Below are 21,222 nucleotides of genomic sequence, written 5' to 3'. Positions count from 1 at the left end.
GATTTTGAGTGAAAACCTCCTTCCATCAAGGGCATTGAAGATGAAACGTGGCTGGGACTTTCAGCATGACAATGATCCCAAACACACCGGCCGGGCAACGAAGGAGTGGCTTCGTAAGAAGCATTTCAAGGTCCTGGAGTGGCCTAGCCAGTCTCCAGATCTCAACCCCATAGAAAATCTTTGGAGGGAGTTGAAAGTCCGTGTTGCCCAGCAACAGCCCCAAAACATCACTGCTCTAGAGGAGATCTGCATGGAGGAATGGGCCAAAATACCAGCAACAGTGTGTGAAAACCTTGTGAAGACTTACAGAAAACGTTTGACCTCTGTCATTGCCAACAAAGGGTATATAACAAAGTATTGAGATAAACTTTTGTTATTAACCAAATACTTATTTTCCACCATAATTTGCAAATAAATTCATTAAAAATCCTACAATGTGATTTTCTGGATTTGTTTTCTCATTTTGTCTGTCATAGTTGAAGAGTACCTATGATGAAAATTACAGGCCTCTCTCATCTTTTTAAGTGGGAGAACTTGCACAATTGGTGGCTGACTAAATACTTTTTTTACCCACTGTATTTAAGATGGCGAGGAAAGTACTTTAAAAGAATAACCAAGCATCCTCTACTGACGGATGAGGTCAATATCCTTCCAGGATACCTGGGTCAGGCTGATTAGAAAGGCCTGCTCGCTGAAGTGTTTTAGGGAGCGTTTGACAGTGATGAGGGGTTTTCGACCGCAGACCCATTACGGGTGCAGGCAATGAGGCAGTGATCGCTGAGTTCCTGGTTGAAGACAGCAGAGGTGTATTTAGAGGGCAGGTTGGTCAGGATGATATCTATGAGGGTGCCCATGTTTACGGATTTTGGGTTGTACCTGGTAGGTTCATTGATCATTTGTGTGAGATTGAGGGCATCTATCTTAGATTGTAGGACGGCCGGGGTGTTAAGCATTTCCCAGTTTAGGTCACCTAACAGTACGAGCTCTGAAGATAGATGGGGGGGCAATCAATTCACATATGGTATCCAGGGCACAGCTGGGGGCAGAGGGTGGTCTATAACAAGCGGAAACGGTGAGAAACTTGTTTCTGGAAAGGTGGATTTGATGGATTGGGTGGAGATGGAGGAACTCTCTCTCTCAATTCAATTCAATGGCCTTTATTGGCATGGGAAACATATGTTTACATTGCCAAAGCAAGTATCACAACCCTAAAATCACAATCCAGGCTGTATCACAACCTGGGCAGCGCACAATTGGCCCAGCGTGTAGGCCGTCAATGTAAATAAGAATTTGTTCTTAACTGACTTGCCTAGTTAAATAAAGGTAAAAAAATAAAATTAAAAAATTAAACTGAAATAAACAATCAAAAATATACAGTAAACATTACACTCACAACATTTCCAAAGGAATAAGAGACATTTCAAATGTCATGTTATGCAGTGTTGTAACTATGCGCAAATAGTTAGTCTCTCTCTCTCTCTCTCTCTCTATTATCTATCTGTTGAAGGACTCTTGTCGCGTTCCACAACTAGTTGGAACAAGGAAACTCGGAAATGTCAGATTTGCTAACTGGTTGTAGTTATACACGTGCCGCGATCAACGAATCAGCAAGTCGGACATTTCCGAGTTTCCTAGTTCCGACTAGCTAGCACAACCACGTCCACACGTCAGAGAGCGATGTCAAAATAGAGGGAAATAAAGAAAATCATTTGGGGGGACAAAAGAGAGAGGAACTATGAAGCGCTGAGATTGCAGCGATTTTTCCCACCAACATCTGGATTTGAGTTTTTGAACAGATTTGTAAGATTATATATATATTTTTTACATGTATTTAATTATTTTTTTCTACCACAAAGGATTTGTTGTGTAGAACTTGAAGTGTGTCAAGAAAGTATCCATGAGGGCAGATTAGTGGCATATTATTTTGTTTTTTAAAGATCATCCCGACGGATTATAATTGATAACGTGGAAAACCAATAGAAGCAATCCCGTTGTGAGGTTCTATATATCTCTTCCTTTTTGGGTAACTCGCACATATAGAGAGGAATGTTACCCCGGCTTGAGAAGGTGATCCAGCTCCTGACGCTGACGTGCGGACTGTTCTTTGGAGTTGTTTCAACGGAAAACGAAGTAAAAGCAGAGGTAAATCATTATGACAACATGCATAAACTCAGAAACGATTTAAAAACTATTTAAAAGTATAATAAGACAGACATTGCTTAAGGTTTATACGATAAGGGTGGAGGTATATATCAACTACTATGTGTTATTGCCTACTGTGTCTACACTTCTTTCTGTACCAGTCTTCATAATTGGCACTATTTTCTTTCTCTTGATCTTTCATGATGGGGTGGCATGATCTTTAAATTGAGGGCAATTAAAACCAGTGAACATTTCAGTAGAATTTGAAAAAGAGATGAAAATGCAAATAATAGTCAGAAAAATAACATGACTCAGATTTTGTGGTTTAAAAGAGAAAGAAGTGAGGAGGGGTAAAAGTGTTGGGGGAGTACAGAGTTGTGAAAATTCAAGTCAGCTGCTTTGTTCTAAGAAACTGGGGGCTGTGGTGTGTTTGTGTGTGTGGGCGGGTGGGGGGTGGGGGGGGGGTAATGGTTTTCATCTGTACTGAGTTATGGTGGAGAGAGACTGGAGACTGGAGAGGAAGCTGTTCTCTCTTTTAGCAAACTGGACATTAAGACTGTCTGGAGCAACAGAGTCATCATACCCATTGTAACTGATGGGACACTACTAAAGTGTAGCCTACACAAACACTATATTTTGTCACACTATATTGTGTCATGGTGTCCCTTCAAAATTATTAGGTGACATGATGCCTCTGGCCTGGGTTAATTCTAGATCCTGTTCTTCGGGAATTACAGATCTCTCTATCTACCCATCACAGTGTGCTTTTGGATACATGTTGGTCAAGAATAACCAACATTAGTCATGACTGCAATAGCCAAAGGTATCCAATGGTGCTCATGCATTTCTCCTAGTCTTTTCATGCATTTCTCCATTCATTTCTCCAAGCCTACCCATAGAGGTTGTTCTTATTAAGAAAGACAGGATGCTTGGAGGAACTCAGGTCCTGACTCAGTGACCACAAACAGCTGGTGTCTGAGTCAGCCAGACATGATGGACGTCTGAAATGGCACCCTATTCTTTATGCAGTCAGCGAGACATGGTCAACCACTGGTTGCACTGTCAGTTAGAAATGCCTGGGAGACTGTCCATTTACGAGGCCACAGTTTAGTGGACCAATCAATACAACATCTATAACCCTGTGATAATAGTGTAATAAGTGCACACACAACACTGAGACGGTAATAAAGCATACACAGTGTCACAATAAGACTGCAGATGTTGATGCTGGGTCCTTGACAGATCTAGGCTCTGTTTACCCATTCCAAATCCTACCCATAATGCCACCCGAAGTCCCATCAAATTTGCTCATGCTCGTACAGGAGTCGGCAGATTACCCAACCCCAAATCCCAAGGAATGCCATAAGCAAGATGGAATTATCTGACCCTGGAACAGCAGTCGAGGGCAACTTCTACCTACTCTGCCCATAGCAGCCATGATGGAAGATGGGATTATCACTAATTAACGGTTTCTGGTTTACATCACCTGTGTGTAGTACACTGTATGTAATGGTAAACTGTGATGAATACGATGTCTGTTGTGTGGGAGGGATAAAAGAACAGAGCACGAGAGTGACGAATAGGCTAAGTAATGAATAGGGTTGAGTTGAGAGGATGGGAGGTTGATTTTTATGCTGACAAATTCTGATTTACAGTATGAAAGCACCGAACTTAGTAGGAGTAGAATTTTCGGACATTCCTTTCAGTGATTTAGTATTAAGTCACTGCCCACGGAGTCCAACTTGATAGGCCAGGGAGGCTAAGCCTACAATTTAACTTAAAGCTGTGATGAGTGAGGAGAATGTCTTAGCAAATATTCACAGTCATAGGCTTCTCTTAAGATCGGGCTGCGCTTTTTGAAATGGGATAGTAACAAAAAAGAGCTATACATCACAAAATACCTCTTTACTCTCTATCTGTACATTACTTTGTGCACATACTATAAATCCAAGAGAAAACCCTAATTTTATTTCATTTTATTCACTTTTATTTACAATAACACCTTGTCTCACTTTTATAAAATTGCTGGTTGGACTTTATCTTAGCCAATGGAAGTGGAAAGGAATGAAAATGAGATGATCCATTTCACAGATCTCCGCAACATATGTCTGAATCTGGAAGTCCTTGAAGTTTTTTTCAAACACGATAACAGCAGACATCTGGAGGCAAGGTGACTAGCGTGTCTCGGGATCACAGGGAAGAGGTCATGCCAGGGGTCCAATCCCAAATGGGTTAGGCCCATAGAAATAGAAATACTAGAACGGGGATACATTCTCAGACCACAGTAATTTGGGGCGGCAGGTAGCCTAGTGGTTAGAGTGTTGACCCAGTAACCGGAAGGTTGCTAGATTGAATCCCCGAGCTGACAAGGTAAAAATTCTGCCCCTGAACAAGGTAGTTAACCCACTGTTCCTAGACAGTCATTGTAAATAAGAATTTGTTCTTAACTGACTTGCCTAGTTAAATAAAGTTTAAATACATTTTTAAAAATGGACAGTGTGGGTACCATAGAAATAGAATGAATAGTTCTATTTCTATGATCTGTATACTCAATATTGTTGCCGATCCATCCATCACAGAGCATTCACTTGAATGGGAATGTCTGCTCTATTGATTATATTTCTATGGTTTGTCTGGGTTGTTTTTGTATGGTTGAAGCACCCTGTTGGAAAAGTGCTGGCGCGTGCTGTTCTACAAGTGCTCGCTGTCACTTAAACATTTTCAGGCAGGAAAATATTCAGTTAATCTATCTGCCACAGGGAAAACAAACCAACCAACGGATGTCTATGGAGAGATGGTGTGTTTATCCATTCCCCTCAAGTGCTATCCCGGCAGTTTTCGTCCTAGAACCCATTATTTGTATAACAGTAGACATAGAATTTAGCCTTCGTGGCCCAGATGATTAAGAGATCTGCAACTTTCCCTTTCAAAACAATTCGATATGTATCTATATACACGGGCTACAATATGATACAAGAACAATATGTTTTAGTTTGAAGCAATTCGATATGAATCGATGCGATTCGATGCATAAACACAGTCATTTTCCATGATAAATTATAATCTGTCTGTCTGAGTAGCCTCGTTTCACTGCTAAAAATAAAATGAAACCTTCTAGTGTTCAATGAAATAACAACACAATGTCAAATACAGGTAGCCTAGTCAAATAATTAACATCCAATCACATTAACCGTTACTCTCTTGTGGGAATTCCACTAACGGTCCGTATGTAGCTAAACGTAGCTGCTGCTCATTCTGTTTGCTCGAAAATGGATAAATGGTTAAAAAAGTAAGGCCTGCGTCCATAGAGACACATACCAACTCTACTGGTAGTACTGCTACTACCAGCAGTACTACACCTGCACCTGTCGACAACAAGTTGTTCTGCTTCCACGAGCACATCCAATGCTAGCATCAGTCATTCTACATTTGCTGTTAGCCCAGCTAGCATGGACACTGACAGTTGTACATTTGATGCAGCCGAAGAGTTACTGCCCCTTTACCCGGGAAAGCACCGAACAACAGACAGGGACGTTGGATCATCGAAGAGGCGCAAATATGATGAGAACTACATTGATTTGGGATTCACTTATTGGGAGTAGTGCCTTTCCTCAGCCAAGGTGTGTTATATGTGCAAAAGTACTATCTCACAACTCAATGAAATCTTCACTCTTGCGCAGACATTGAGAAACAAAACATGGCAATTTGAGAAATAATCCACAGGAGTTTTTCAGCAAACAACACTATTTCACAACGCATCAGTGACATGGCAGGAGATTTGAAACAATTACTGCTTCGCATACAAGCCAGAGAATTATATGAGTTACAGCTGGATGAGTTGACAGATGTGGCAGGCCTGGCACAGCTCCTGGTATATATCTGTTACGTTTATGGGGGTCAATTAAGGAAGAGATCCTCTTCTGCAAACCAGGACAACAGGAGAGGATATTTTTAAAGTACTGGACAGCTTTGTGACATCAAATGGACTTTGGTGGTCAATATGTGTTGGTATCTGTGCTGATGGCGCAAAAGCCATGACAGGGAGACAAAGCGCATTAAAGCAGTTGCTCCCTACGCCATTTGGGTACACTGCAGCATCCACCGAGAGGCTCTTGCTGCCAAGGGAAAGCCTGACTGCTTGAAAGACGTTTTGGACACTACAGTGAAAATGGTTACATACAGAAGTGCGCTGGTTATCAAGGGGCAAAGTATTGACATGCTTTTTTGAATTGAGAGACGAGCTTAAAGTTTTCTTTACTGACCATCATTTTCACTTGTCTGACTGGTTGCATGATGACGAGTTTCTCACACGACTGGCCTATCTGGGTGATGTTTTTTCTCACCTGAATCATCCTAATCTAGGATTACAGGGACTCTTCGCAACTATATTCAATTTGCGGGACAAAACTGAGGCTATGATTAAGAAGTTGGAGCTCTTCTCTGTCTGCATTAACAAGGACAACACACAGGTCTTTCCATCATTGTATTGTTTTTTGTGCAAATTAACTCAAGTTTACGAACAATGTCAAATGTGACATAGCGAAACACCTGAGTGAGTACGCAGGTACTTTCCCAAAACGAATGACACAAACAACTGGATTCGTTATCACTTTCATGCCCTGCCTCCAGTCCACTTACCGATATCTGAACAAGAGAGCCTCATCGAAATTGCAACAAGCGGTTCTGTGAAAATTGAATTTAATCAGAAGCCACTGCCAGATTTCTGGATTGGGCTGCGCTCAGAGTATCCTGCCTTGGCAAATCGCGCTGTTAAGACACTGACACACTATAAGAGCTCTTTGTCACTTTCCACGAGCCGGGTTGTGACAAAAACTCACACTCATTCTTATGTTTAATAAATGTATTGTATAGTGTGTGTGTGGCAGGCTTACAATGATGGCAAAAAAACAACATTTGAGAGTCCACTGACCCTGGTGCTAGAGGGGGTACGCAGCTGGAGGTTGAATGTTTGAAGGGGTACGGGACTATAAAACGTTTGGGAACCACAGGTTTAGACTGTTTGGAAGTTGATGGACCATATGCAGTGCAGGTAGAAGATGTTTGACTATGCAGTGCAGGTAGAAGATGTTTGACTATGCAGTGCAGGTAGAAGATGTTTGACTATGCAGTGCAGGTAGAAAAAGTTTGATCGTGCAGTGCAGGTAGAAGATGATTCGTAATGTTTGAATGGATTTTCTTACCAATGCATGATCGGTTTGGGGCCCCCGGACCTATACACTCATATCTTAAACTATTTAATCAGGGGCCAATGTGTATCGGTGAATCGTTACATCCCGATATGAACCCAGGTTAGGAAATTGAGGCTCATAAACTGATAGGCTTTGACAATATGCATAGGACACCTAGGGTTTGGTTGGGTGTAATTGTGTAGACTGGAGCCATGTGCAAGCTAGCGTCCTGTGTTGACCTGGCCATACTTGGCCGCTTGAGGGGTAGGCTTAAGAGTAGCCAAGTGTATTATTATGGTATAAATGGTCGCTCCTTTAGCCTAGAACTCAGGTATTCTACATTGTATTAAGCGTGTATATACAGTAAAAGTAATTTAGTTAGTTAGCATTAGCGTGTAGCCCCGGTTTGGGTTGAAATGGGTCAGAGAAGTGGGACGCCACACTAGGAGGCCAGGGAGGCTAATGTGTCTCTCAGACTGAGCCGCTTACGACCAAACTCTGGTGTCTGTTTTTTCCGTTGGCACCGTCTGAAGGGGAATAACTGACTCAGTCAACTCCGTCTCCCTCAATATAAAATTAAACTTTAATACTCCTGTCCCCTATTTTCTGACCCTTTTCTTATTTTTTATTTTTTATTTTTTTTATCCCCCATTTCTTTCTCACTTTCCTTCATTGTCGTTCCATACGTCAATCCCAATGAACATTTTATTTTCCTTTTCTCAGTTTTTTCTTCTCTCTCGCTCTAGCTTTCTCTCTCTCTCTCTCTCTCTCTCAGCATCAGTGAACTATTAAAAAAGAGAGTCGGGAAAAGATGCCACTAATTCCGCTGCCTAAAGAAAACCAGATCCACTATAAAAGACATGTGGACTGAGAGGGCTGAAAACAGCTCTTTTCAGTTTGCTTGAAACCCAAATATCTGCAGTATCTTCACGCTTGGCAGAATTGCTTGTTGCTTAAACACCTTATTGTAACGGTTTTCCTCCTCTTCTGAGGAGGAGTAGGAAGGATCAGACCAATATGCAGCATGGTAAGTGTTCGTCATTTTATTAAACTGAACTGAACGCTACAAAGTAAACAAAAAGAACAACCGAAACAGTTCCGTCTTGTAACTAATACAAGGACAGAAAACAACTACCCACAAATCGTAGTGGGAAAACAGGCTGCCGAAGTATGGTTCTCAATCAGAGACAACGATAAACAGCTGCCTCTGATTGGGAACCATACCAGGCCAAACACAGAAATACAAAAACATCGAACACATAGAATGCCCACCCTAACTCACCCCCCAAAGTGCGGAGTCCAAGACCATAGGGGAGTCTTGGCATCTGTCGGTGGCGGCTCTGGGGGCGGCGACCCCCACCGACCATCGGACTGGGGGCCCTTACAGTGGGCCCTGAATAGGCGGGAGACTCTGGCAGCACCGGACAGGCGGGAGACTCTGGCAGCGCCGGACAGGCAGGAGACTCTGGCAGCGCAGGAGTGAAGGGTGGCTCTGGCAGCTCCGCAGTGAAGGGCGGCTCTGGCAGCTCCTGACTGACGGGCGGCTCTGGCAGCTCCTGACTGACGGGCGGCTCTGGCAGCTCCGGACAGGAGGGAGACTCTGGAAGCGCCGGACAGGCGGGAGAACCTGGAGGGAGGAGACGGAGAGACAGCCTGGTGTGTGAGGCTGCCACAGGACCCACCAGGCTGGGGAGACCTACAGGAGGCCTGGTGTGTGGAGGAGGCACCGGATGGACCGGGCTGTGGGGGAGCACTGGAGCTCAGCCTTGGCACTACTCCTCCAGGCTGGATCACCACTTTAGCCCGGACCCTCCAGAGTGCAGGCACAGGTTGAACTGGGCTGTGGGTGAGCACTGGAGATCTGGTGCATACCACTCGCACCTCTCCCTTAGGCTCAATACCCACATTCGCCCGGCATAGGGCGCACTGCATCCTCCCAGCGCCCCGGAGACACAGCACGCAGAGCCGGCGCAGGATACCCTGGGCCGAAATGGCGTACTGGAGACCAAACACGCTGAGCCGGCACAATACGCCCTGGCTGGATGCCCACTCTCGCATGGCACTTGCGGGGGGGCTGGTCTATAGCGCACCGGGCTATGAGCGCGTACTGGCAAAACCGTGCGCTTGACCGCATAACACGGTGCCTGACCAGTACTGCGCTTCTACCGGTAAGCACGGGGAGTTGGCTCAGATCATTCGCCTGACTCCACCAATCTCCCCATGTGCCTCCCCCCAAAAAATTGGGGGGCTGCCTCTCGTGCCTGTTGCGCTACCTTACCTCATATCGCCGCCACTCAGATTTCGCTGCCTCCAGTTCTTCTGGGGCGTCGATATTCCCCAGCCTGTGCCCAGGGTCCCTTGCCGTCCAATATCTCCTCTCAAGTCCAGGAGTCCAGAACCCTCTGCTCCTGGTTACCACGCTGCTTGGTCCTTTCTTGTTGAGTAGTTCTGTAATGGTTTTCTTCTTCCTCTGATGAGGAGTCCATAATACATTTAATAAACTGAAAACAGAATACAAAAGAACAAGAGAAATACATTTGAAAAACGAAACAGTTCTGTATGGAAAACACAGACACAGAAAACAACTACCCACAACCCATAATGGGAAAACAGGCTGCCTAAGTATGGTTCTTAATCAGAGACAACGATCGACAGCTGCCTCTGATTGGGAACCATACCAGGCCAAACACAGAAATACAAAACCTAGAAATACAAACCTAGAATGCCCATCCCAACTCACGCCCTGACCAAACTAAAACAGAGACATACACAAGGAACTAAGGTCAGGACGTGACACTTATGGTATATATTGGTAAGTTAGTCTAGCGGCCAGCTATCTAAACTTGCAGTAAGCATGGTCCAATTACCAACTGGGCTTTGGCCCATTGCCATTTTTAATATGATAACTGATGGTCAAACATTTGCCTCCACCTTATGGAACGTTTTGTAGAATTGCAGGAAATTAGCAGAAAAACTGCAAAAAAAATGTGGGGGGAGTTTCACTTCCCTGGTAGTATACAGTAGGGAGTATACAGTAGGTAGTATACAGTAGGTAGTATACAGTAGGTAGTATACAGTAGGGAGTATACAGTAGGTAGTATACAGTAGGTAGTATACAGTAGGTACTAGTATATTATCAGGCTACTTTGTCCTCCGGGTGTCTAATACTTTCATGAGTGTCTGTTGGACCGGATCTATATTTGTCATCAATCTACTCGTTATTTTATTTTGCGGGTCACACAGCCTGTCTTTGTTGAAATGCATTTCCTCAGAATATATGAATCGCTGCAAATTGCGTAACTTATAGGGACTTGCGTCTGTTTACTAAAACCGCAGTTACATGACCCTAGGCTATGACCACACACACATGGGTTTGTAGTCACCCCAAGGCTGGCAATAAGCCACGTAGAAGTCCTACTAAATAGAACCTTTGACTGGAACTGCTGCTGGGAGTTCCAGAGGAGAGTTGCATGATGGGATAGCTGGCGTTGTCAGAGGGGATGTGAGGCTTTGGGAGATAGAAAGAGAGAGGGGGGAAGAGCAGAGGGTGGGGGACAAGTGGTGGAGAGAGGAGACCAAGATAGAGAGGGAGAGAAACGAGAGAGAGGTAGACTGAGAGAGAAGGAGAGCGAGAGGAGAGAGTCTTCTCGTTGTGGGGGAAACTTTTCATCCTGACTGAGCTGAAAGTGTTTTCACAGAGCCAGACTCGTCACCACAGTGGAGCCACAGCGCACACTAGGAGCAGTCAGAGTCAGAGAGATGGAGAGAGAGAGGGGGGGGGGGTGGAGAGAGAGAGAGGGAGCTTGGAGGGAGTTAGATATACAGACATGGAGAGAGGTTGTTGGAGGTGGGGACCAGATGGATTGATACAGTGTGTAGGTCTTGCTGAAAGAGGGGGCTGGTTGCAGTACTGACATGAGTAAAGGGAGAGTTTACCTCACTCTGCAGCCTATAATTGAACCTTGTTTTTCACCCTGTCTGCCGTGGCTGTGTGTGGTAATATCTCTGCCCAGGTACAAGCCAGCCATTTCCTCACTCTTACTCTCTTACTCTCCTCTCGTTTTCCTCCCTCATTTAAATTCAACTCTTCTCGATATTAAAAAAGACCTCTCATCTAAAACGACATGAGAGAGAGACATTCTAGGAAAGAGGAAGGCTGACTATATTCACCCAACTAACTATAAAATGTATACTATTATATAGACACACATGGTTGGGGGTTTTAAGAGAAAAGGAGATAGAGAGAGATGGAATAAATTAGAGAGAGGGTTGGGTTTTTTCTGGGATTACAGAAGAATTCTCTGTAATTCCACTGACTGAATTTGTGGAAAAGATTGAGACACTCACTGACTGCCTGTCTGTGCAGCACACACACACACAAGTGCGCGCGCACACTCATCTTGTCTCTCACCCACACACATGAACAAACTTGTCCATGATGTTTGATAACATTACGTCGGACTAGAATGAATCATCTCCATTAGGTTGATGTTTGTCTGAGGACATCTCTCTCTCTCATTCTCTCTCTCTCTCTTTCTCTCTCTCGCTCTCTCTAATAGAGAGACTGTTGCACTGATGTAGTCCGTTTGTAACTTTAGACTAAGGCCAGAGGCTTAAGCAGCTCCGCATGACTGCTCTTGTATTTGAGAGCGAGATAGGTGAAAGTTTAGCACTTCTTGGTCAGACATTTGACTGAAACGCCATACCCAGCTAACGCATAACGTTCTGAGAACCATATGTTTCTTGCATCTTGGTGAGAGCGTGGTTGTCCTATGGTTGTTTTGCATACCACCTTCTTACAACTTTCTGGGAGTGGCGCAGGATAGTCGCTAAGCTATATTTCATCTAGTTAACTATGATCTCACCTGGTTAAAAGCCTCAGTTAGTAGAGCACGGTTGTGGGTTCGATGCCCACTGGGGGAAAAGATAAGAGCCTCTGCTGAATCACTAAAATGTCAAATGAATCATAGATGTTGTTAGTATAGATGTCACTCCTCTCTCCCTCTACATAGGCATGTAGGGTCTAGAAAGCACACGTCTATTTTCTATGAGCCCCCGTGGTTCTGACTGAGAGAAAAGACGAAGTTCTGGGGATCCACGTCTGAGATGACATCAGTGTTATGGTTCTACTGTGATTTATTTGGCTCGATTCTCTTCCCTCATTTCTCCTTACAATCCCACAACAAGGTCACAGTTTCCTTTTAAAATGCCAAGCATAAGCTAAGGAGCAAGTTTTTAATGTGTATAAATGGAATTACATTGCAGTAAACTCTTGCAATAAGAATAGTTTTTTTGTATAATTCAGTGTGTGTGTGTGTGTGTGTGTGTGTGTGTGTGTGTTCAGTCTGGCCAATCTCTGTCTGTTTGCTGTTGTAAGGAAGGGAGTGTGTGTTCCTGGGTACAACACGGTTTTGGTTCAATGTCAGCTTTGCATCGGTTTATTCAAACACTGGATACTAAACTCTCATCCACCCACCCAGATCTCTCTCGCTCTCCCTCTCTCGTTCTATCTTTTTCAATCTCTCTCTGTCACCCTCACACCCTCACACACTCACACACGCACGTTCAGATAAGCACTGTAAGTAGGCAAACAGGCACACCCACAGATATTGACACACATGTACACACAAAACATTCTTTACAATGACATCCTGGGTCGGTTTCTGTGTTGTTTCTGGCTGATGGAAATGGTGGGAAAATCCAGAGAGAAAGAGAGAGAGGAATGAGGAGAGAGAGAGAGATGTGTGTTTATCTGTGTCTGTGTGTATGTGTGTGTGTGTGTGTGTGTGTGTGTGTGTCCCTTTCTACCATTATCTTCAAAGACATTGAATTGTCCAGGGTCTAACTGTCTCTACCCTCCCATCTCTCCTCTTTCTATCCCAGGTGTGGCTTCAGCAGTATGGCTACCTGCCTCCAGGGGACGTCCGGGCCCAGGCTATCCGCTCCCCCAAGTCCATCAATACGGCCATCACAGCCATGCAGAAGTTCTACGGCCTCACCGTCACCGGATCTATGGACACCAACACCCTACAGTGAGTCCTGAGTGACCAGGACAAAGTCAAAGAATGCAAATATTTAAGCGTTATGCGCATAACGTATTGATAAAGATTCATGCTGTTGGCTGTTTTTAAAGTACCCGTGAGAATTGTAGCCTCAGAATTGTATACAGAACATTTAACCCACTTTAAGTGATGTCATTACCCCAGATGTCAAAACCCATTCATATGCTCTAATGATTTACTCAGATATAGACATTGTACCGTTTGCAACATGGTAAAGGTAACAAACAGGTGTGTCTTGCTGTTGCCAGGGCGATGAAGCGGCCGCGTTGTGGCGTACCAGACAAGTTTGGATCTGAGCTGAAGAGCAACCTGAGGAGGAAGAGATACGCCGTACAGGGGCTGAAGTGGGACAAACAAGAGGTCACTTTCAGGTAAGACTACACAGCTTTACGACTACAACACAGCTAATATGTACGCAGTGAGTCTAACTTCCTCATATAAGAATTACACATACAGTATAAATCAAATATTTATATCAAGTAACTTGTTAGATCTAGAGCTCTTAAGGAATATTAATCAGTCAAAACGGGATCATATTGAGATTGCATCTAGCAAAGGTTGCACAAACGCAACCAATACACATTTCAGAAGATATTATTATATATTTATTCTTTAAAAAGTCAAATATGCTATTTCCTTCCTTTCCCTCACCTAGCATACAGAACTACACCCCTAAGATTGGGGAACACGCCACATACGAGGCTATCCGCCGGGCGTTTAAGGTGTGGGAGGCAGCCATCCCTCTCCGCTTCCGTGAGATCCCTTACAGCCACATCAGGGACAAGGTCGACAAGTACGCTGACATCATGCTCTCGTTCTCCGAGGGTTTCCACGGCGACAGCACGCCGTTCGATGGCGAGGGCGGCTTCCTGGCCCACGCGTACTTCCCCGGGAACGGGATAGGGGGCGACACGCACTTTGACAACGCCGAGCCCTGGACTACCGGCTACGTCGACCAAGGGGGTAAGAGACAAGGGAAATGGGGAGGGGAAGAGGAAAGTGAGGGAGAGGGGGAGGAAGAGGGAGAAGGTGAGCAGGGAAGGCTGGTGGGAGGAGCTATAGGAGGACGGGCTCATGGTAATGGCTGGAACAGAACAGATGGAACGTGTCAAACACATGAAAACCACGTTTGACTCCGTTCCATTTATCCCATTCCAGCCATCACCATGAGCCCGTCCTCCTATAGCTCCTCCCACCAACCTCCACTGAAGGTGAGAGATTATCAGAAAGAGGAGTGAGAGCTGGAAGAGGGGCGAGACCAGGGGAGAGAGGAGATGAGAAGCGAAGGGGGGGGGGGGGGGGGGGGAGAAGAAGCGTAGACTTAAACAGGAGGTACAGGGAGTGGGAGCGAGTGAAAATAGACACCTGAGTGTTTTTCACTGGGTTGTCTGGAAGTCGGAATTAAGTCAGTCTGAATTACACAGTACTGTTCGGGCGCGTCTGTACTTTGTTTGGTAAACGTGCTACTTTTACTCTCTTTTCAAACGGTCTTTTCCCTCTTCCCACCTTTTCCCTTCTTCCTCCTCTCTCTCTCTACCTCTGTAGGTAATGATGTGTTCCTGGTTGCGGTCCATGAGTTGGGTCATGCCCTGGGTCTAGAACACTCCAACGACCCGTCTGCCATCATGGCTCCATTCTATCAGTGGATGGACACAGAGAACTTCCAGCTGCCTGATGACGATCGCCGCGGCATCCAGGCAGTCTATGGTAAACTCCTACGCTCTTAGAAAAAGGGTTCCGAAAGGGTTCTTCAGCTGTCCCCATAGGAGAACCCTTTTTTATTCCAGGTAGAATACTTTTTGGTTCCAAGTATAACTATTTTGGGTTCCATGTAGAACCCTCCGTGGAAAAGGTTCAACATGGAACTCAAAAGGGTTCTACCTGGAACAAAAGGGTTCTAACTGGAACCAAAAGGGTTCTTCAAAGGGTTCACCCAGGGGAAAAACCCTTTTAGGTTCTAGATAGCACCTTTATTTCTAAGAGTGTAGTTTCATGGAATGTTATAGCAATGTTCCTGGAATGTTACAGCAATATTTAATACCGACTGTCTCTTTATAATGATTCAGGAAGGCTAAACAGGCAAGAAGTTCTTGTCTAGTTCACAGAAAGAAGGACTTCGCATTCATTTTGTCAACTCAGTACTCACTCAAGTCCACCTCTGGATATCGTCTTTCCTCATTTTGTCTTGATTGTGTCCGACCACAGGGTCGTCCGGAGCTCCCCCCCCTCCCCCCCGCCCCACCAGACCCTCCAAACCAGACCACCCCGGACACGGACCAGATGTCTGTGAGGGACACTTCGACACCATCGCCATCCTCAGGGGGGAGATGTTTGTCTTTAAGGTAAATATGGAACACATAAACGACTACATAGGCTAACACATAACCACACCGAAACACATGGCACATATAGTGCATTTGGAAAGTATTCAGACCTTTTGACTTTTTCCATATTTTGTTCAGTTTTTTGTTGGTTTTTATTCCTCATCAATCAAAGACAATAGCCGATGATGACAAAGCGAAAACTGAAATATCACATTTACATAAGTATTCAGACCCTTTACTTTGTTGAACTGCCTTTGGCAGCGATTACAGCATCAAGTCTTCTTGGGTATGACGCTACAAGCTTGGCACACCTGTATTTGGGGAGTTTCTCCCATTCTTCTCTGCAGATTCTCTCTGTCAGGTTGGATGGGGAGCGTTGCTGCACAGCTATTTTCAGGTCACTCCAGAGATCTGAAGTCTGGGCTCTGGCTGGGCCACTCAAGGACATTCAGAGACTTGTCCCTAAGCCACTCCTGCGTTGTCTTGGCTGTGTGTTTAGGGTCGTTATCCTGTTGGAAGGTGAACCTTTGCCCCAGGCTGAGGTCCTGAGCGCTATGGAGCAGATTTTCATTAACAATCTCTCTGTACTTTGCGCCGTTCATCTTTCCCTGGATCCTGACTAGTCTCCCAGTCCCTGCTGCTGAAAAACATCCCCACAGCATGATGCTGCCACCACCATGCTTCACCGTAGGAATGGTGCCAGGTTTCCTCCAGACGTGACGCTTGGCATCCAGGCCAAAGAGTTCAATCTTGGTGTCATGAGACCAGAGAATCTTGTTTCTCATAGTCTGAGAGTCTTTAGGTGCCTTCTGGCAAACTCCAAAGGGGGCTGTTATGTGCCTTTTATAGAGGAGTGGCTTCCGTCTGGCCACTCTACCATAAAGGCCTGATTGGTGGAGTGCTGCAGAGATGTTTATCCTTCTGGAAGGTTCTCCCATCGCCACAGAGGAACTCTGGGGCTCTGTCAGAGTGACCATCGGGTTCTTGGTCATCTCCCTGACTCTGTTTGGCTGGGCGGCCAGCTCTAGGAAGTGTCTTGGTGGTTCCGAACTTCTTCCATTTAAGGGTGATGGAGGCCACTATGGTCTTAGGGACCTTCAATACTGCAGAAATGTTTTGGTACAATTCCCCATTTCTGTGTCGCGACACAATCCTGTCTTGGAGCTCTACGGACAATTCCTTCGACCTCATGGCTTGGTGTTTGCTCTGACATGCACTGTCAACTGTGGGACCTTATACAGACAGGTGTGTGCCCTTCCAAATCATGTCCAATCAATTGAATTTACCACAGGTGGACTCCAATCAAGTTGTAGAAACATCTCAAGGATGACCAATGGAAATAGGATGGACCTGAGCTCAATTTCGAGTCTCATAGCAAAGGGTCTGAATACTTATGTAAATAAGGTATTTCTGTTTTTATGCTAACATTTCAAAGAACCTTTTTTCACTTTGTCATTATGGGGTATTGTGTGTAGATTGATGGGGGAAAAAATCGATTTTATACATTTTAGAATAAGGCTGTAACGTAACAAAATGTGGGAAAAGTCAAGGGGTCGGAATACTTTCCGAATGCACTGTAAATGCACTTACACCCACTGAGAAGGACTGAATGGCACATCAAGTCACTCAACTACCGAACCGATGTGTGTGTGTATGTACTGTACTCTGTAAACACTCTATCTTTCCGGTGAAGGATAAGTGGTTGTGGCGTGTTCGGAACAACAAGGTGCTCCAGGGTTACCCCATGCCCATCGGTCACTTCTGGAAGGGACTGCCACCAAACATCAACGCTGCCTACGAGAGGAACGATGGCAAATTTGTATTTTTCAAGGGTAGGTTCACTTCAATTGGCAATGTCTTTTTCAGTTTTTCGCATGATGGTTTTGCATTGTCATCGATAAGCCCATTCTAGCTACTGGTAGTCATTTATTGTTTTGTTTGTATATCCTTCTCAGATCTGTGTGCTTATAGATTTTCTCTCCCCTCCTCCTTCCCTCCCTCTCCCTCTTCCTCCCCCCAGGTGACAAGTACTGGGTGTTCACAGAGTCCAGTATGGAGCAGGGTTACCCTAAGTCTCTGAAGGAGCTGGGCACAGGGCTGCCCAAAGACAAGCTGGACGCTGTCCTCTTCTACACCCCCACCGGACAGACATACTACTTCCGAGGGACCAAGTGAGTCTTGTCTTTCATCCTTCATTCCTTTCTTTCTTTTTTTTCTGTGTACCTTTCTATCTGAAAAAAAAAATAGCAGATTCATCCGCTATCCGTCCCTCTCTTCTTCTTTCTTCCTCTCTTTTGGTTGTTTTTTTCTCTCTCCCGTCCCTCTCCGTAACCTGCCTCTCTCTGTCTGTCAGGTATTACCGTTTCAATGAGCAGTCCCAGACTGTGGACAGAGACTACCCCAAACCCATCAACACATGGCAGGGTGTCCCCGACAACATCAAGGCTGCCATCATGAGCGAAGAAGGATGTAAGTGTGTCAAGGCGTGCATGTTATAGTGGATGTTCTTTAGAGTGCCATTGAGCATGATATAAATCGAAAAGGATAAAAATGACAGTTCTTTTGTGATATTCGAGGAGGCTATCATAGACCACAGCAAATTTCTGAAAGTAATCATAGTTAAGCGATAATGGCCTGAGGTGGTGTGGTATATGGCCAATATACCACGGCTAAGGGCTTATCTTATGCACCACGCAACATGGAGTGTCTGGACAGAGCCGTGGTATATTGGCCAATAATCACAAGCCCCCGGGGTGCCTTATTGTGCCACGGCTGTCAGCCAATCAGCATTCAGGGCTCGAACCACCCAGTTTCTAATCAGATTTATATTGGACCTTTCATCCTTCCTCTCTTCTAACATTCTCTCCAGCCTACACCTACTTCTACAAAGCCAACAAGTACTGGAAGTTCAACAACCAGCACATGAGGGTGGAGTCGGGCTACCCCAAATCAGTGCTCAGCGAATGGATGGGCTGCGCGGGGGAGGAGCCTAAGAAGCGGGACGGCGAGGAGGAAGTGATCATCATCGAGGTGGAGGAGGGAGAAGGCGGGGCCACGGCGGCGGCCGTGGTGATCCCTCTCCTCCTATTGGTCTGCGTGGTCCTCACTCTGGGAGCCCTGCTGTTCTTCAGGAAGTACGGGACGCCACGACGTCTCCTCTACTGCCAGAGATCTCTACTGGACAAGGTCTAGAGACCAACTGAACGAATGAAGAATGCAGAGGGACAGAAAGAGAGAGAGCGACTGAATGAATTGAAAGATTGAAAGAAAAGGGGGTTTGGGAGGGATGAGGGTAGGGATGAGGGTGAGTAAAGTAGGCTGAAAGGAGTTGGGGTTTTAAAAGAGGAGGGGTAATGGAAGGGCTGTTGGACATGGGGTTTGGTTGGTTGGTTGGTTGGTTCGTATACAGCCCAGAAGACGAGAAAGAGGGAGCGGGACAGGGAGGAGGGAGGAGAGAGAGTCAATCAGGAAAGACAAAAGTATGTTATCTATTTACATGTACAGCTCTGCGAGTTTGAAATTAGGAACAGGCCCAAAAACACATAACACAGAGGAAGGGAATTACTAGATGAGGATCGTGATCAACGTACCGTGTGGTCGACACCCCATCTGCAATAAATCTACTGTCTCCATGTGTCCTTCCATTCCTATCCCTTCTCATTCTTCCTCTCCTAAAATCTCCATCCCATCTACTTGACGACTCCAGCTGAACTGCTGTCTGAATTACATTTGAAACCTTTATACAGCTACTTTGCGCTTTCATTTTTGGTTTCGCTCTAATGATGAAACCCAGGGCCAAACACAAACAAACGAACAGCTCTCTCTTCCTTTTCTCCTACCACTGAGAGAAGACACTAACCCCAGTCTCTCACTGTGCTCACGCCAGCACCACGGTCTTATAGTCGTGGTTGTATTGCGAGGAGCATGCTATGGGCACTACCCTCGCCGCTAATGAGATGATAAAGGGGTAGATGTGAAGGTGTTGTATATTGTACACCCCTCCTGCCTTGAGTCATAGTGAGAAAGGCTAAGGTCTTGTCATAGAGGGTCAAAGACTGTTTGTATCCTAAAAAAAAAGGAGCTTTCCCACCCAGTTTACAAATGTATCTGAAATCGCACAGGCCCTTGGTACAGAGCCTGGTCTCAGTAAGCAGTCAAAGTTGGATGGAATTAAAGTAGCCATTTTGGCTCAACAATAAAGCCAGTGGCTCAACAATAAAGCCAGTTTCAATATTACTCCATGGAAAGGCAGTGAAGTTTCATTACATGTCACCCCATTCCAAATACTAATGTATTATCGTGTTTGTTATGTTTTTGTTACTATCATTGTTATAAATGTTGTTGTTATTATTATGACTATGGTTATTATTATTGTTGTTGTTCTCCAGGTGTAGTCGTACAGTAAATGATGTTTGTTGTTTTTGTACATTGTCATTTCGAGTCCTGCTGGACAGAGACAATAACGTGACAAAGATAATCAAAATGGCTCCCAAATTTCACATTTGAGTGGTGGACTTGGGCGACTTTGAAAGTGTTTCCTTTTCTGAAACACTACTTTTCCCATTGCTTGGTTGGCATATAAGAACAATCAAACAAAACTATTTATAAGCAATTCTGATGATGCTTAATGTTTTTAAGTATTACACAAATTGAAAAATGAAGTAGAATTGTTAATAACAATGATAACGGTAATGATATTTATAATGATAATGATATCAATTTTTTAAAAAGGGAATTAGATTGTTTTGCCTGTTTCACCTTTTTGCATTTCATGAGTTAAAATTAAATAAAAAATATTTTCTAAAATGAGTCATGCGTTACTTTTTGGTAGCGATTTTCTGTTATCGTAACACACACAAACACACACACACTGGGGAAGAGAATGGCCTTCGGACTGACTAACAAATAGCAGCCTGGCCTCACCACTATTCAAACAGGACTAGGAATGCTGAGCAAACAACAGAATGAAGAGCTGCTTCTCTGGTTCTGTGCATTCCAACTTGTTGTTAACCAGCTATTGTTTACAGCTCACCAGGGGTCATGGGTGGAGTGGAGGAGAGGAGAGCCTAGTTGAAGCTGGGAGGTTGTTTTGGACTTGGCCAGAGAGCCATGAGCCCAGGGAAATGAGAAATGGAAAAAGTGATGGAATGATCACGTTTTTCTGAGTGCAGTGTTCCAACTGAGTTCTGTTAACTACATCTGGAATTCTTAAAACATCGGAGCCTCCAGCCCCAACCAAGCGAGAGAGAGAGAGAGAGAGAAAGAAAAAAAGAAAGAAAGAAAGAAAGAGTGTGCTAAATTAAGAGTGAGGTGTCCAGTAAAGCTGAAATTATTTTATTGGTTTTAGAAAAAAAATCCTAACAAACTGCCTTAACTTACTGCCACTCCCCCTCCCTCCCCCCTCTATCTCACCCCAATGTTTAACCCACTCCCTCCCCCGCTGATCTATTTATGAGGTTTCTAACAGAAACCACTGCCCCACTCACCACAAGAATCTAGGCTCTG

General features: G+C 44.8%; 1 protein-coding gene across 1 annotated transcript; it reads left to right on the top strand.

Annotated features, from left to right (window-relative positions):
* The first annotated feature begins 1,637 nt into the window (after positions 1 to 1,637).
* mmp14a (matrix metallopeptidase 14a (membrane-inserted)) lies at positions 1,638 to 20,526 on the top strand. The gene is made up of 10 exons (XM_029666670.2): positions 1,638 to 2,142; positions 13,215 to 13,363; positions 13,642 to 13,764; positions 14,049 to 14,356; positions 14,939 to 15,100; positions 15,599 to 15,735; positions 17,411 to 17,549; positions 17,738 to 17,888; positions 18,071 to 18,186; positions 18,587 to 20,526. Exons 1-10 carry the CDS (start codon positions 2,047 to 2,049, stop codon positions 18,907 to 18,909), a joined length of 1,704 nt encoding a protein of 567 aa, XP_029522530.1. The 5' UTR covers positions 1,638 to 2,046; the 3' UTR covers positions 18,910 to 20,526.
* The last annotated feature ends 696 nt before the right edge of the window (positions 20,527 to 21,222 follow it).

Source organism: Oncorhynchus nerka, linkage group LG8 (genome assembly GCF_034236695.1).
Source record: "Oncorhynchus nerka isolate Pitt River linkage group LG8, Oner_Uvic_2.0, whole genome shotgun sequence".
NCBI lineage: Eukaryota > Metazoa > Chordata > Actinopteri > Salmoniformes > Salmonidae > Oncorhynchus > Oncorhynchus nerka.
Note: the sequence above shows the minus strand (reverse complement) of the source record. Positions and strands in the feature narration are given on the sequence as shown.

Bases quoted from the DNA above. Each gene is read 5' to 3' on its own strand.
- mmp14a (XM_029666670.2), top strand. From the start codon at position 2,047: ATGTTACCCCGGCTTGAGAAGGTGATCCAGCTCCTGACGCTGACGTGC. The intron at 17,550-17,737 runs GTAGGTTCACTT...TCCTCCCCCCAG, and splicing joins CAAATTTGTATTTTTCAAGG to GTGACAAGTACTGGGTGTTC. The intron at 17,889-18,070 runs GTGAGTCTTGTC...TCTGTCTGTCAG, and splicing joins TACTACTTCCGAGGGACCAA to GTATTACCGTTTCAATGAGC.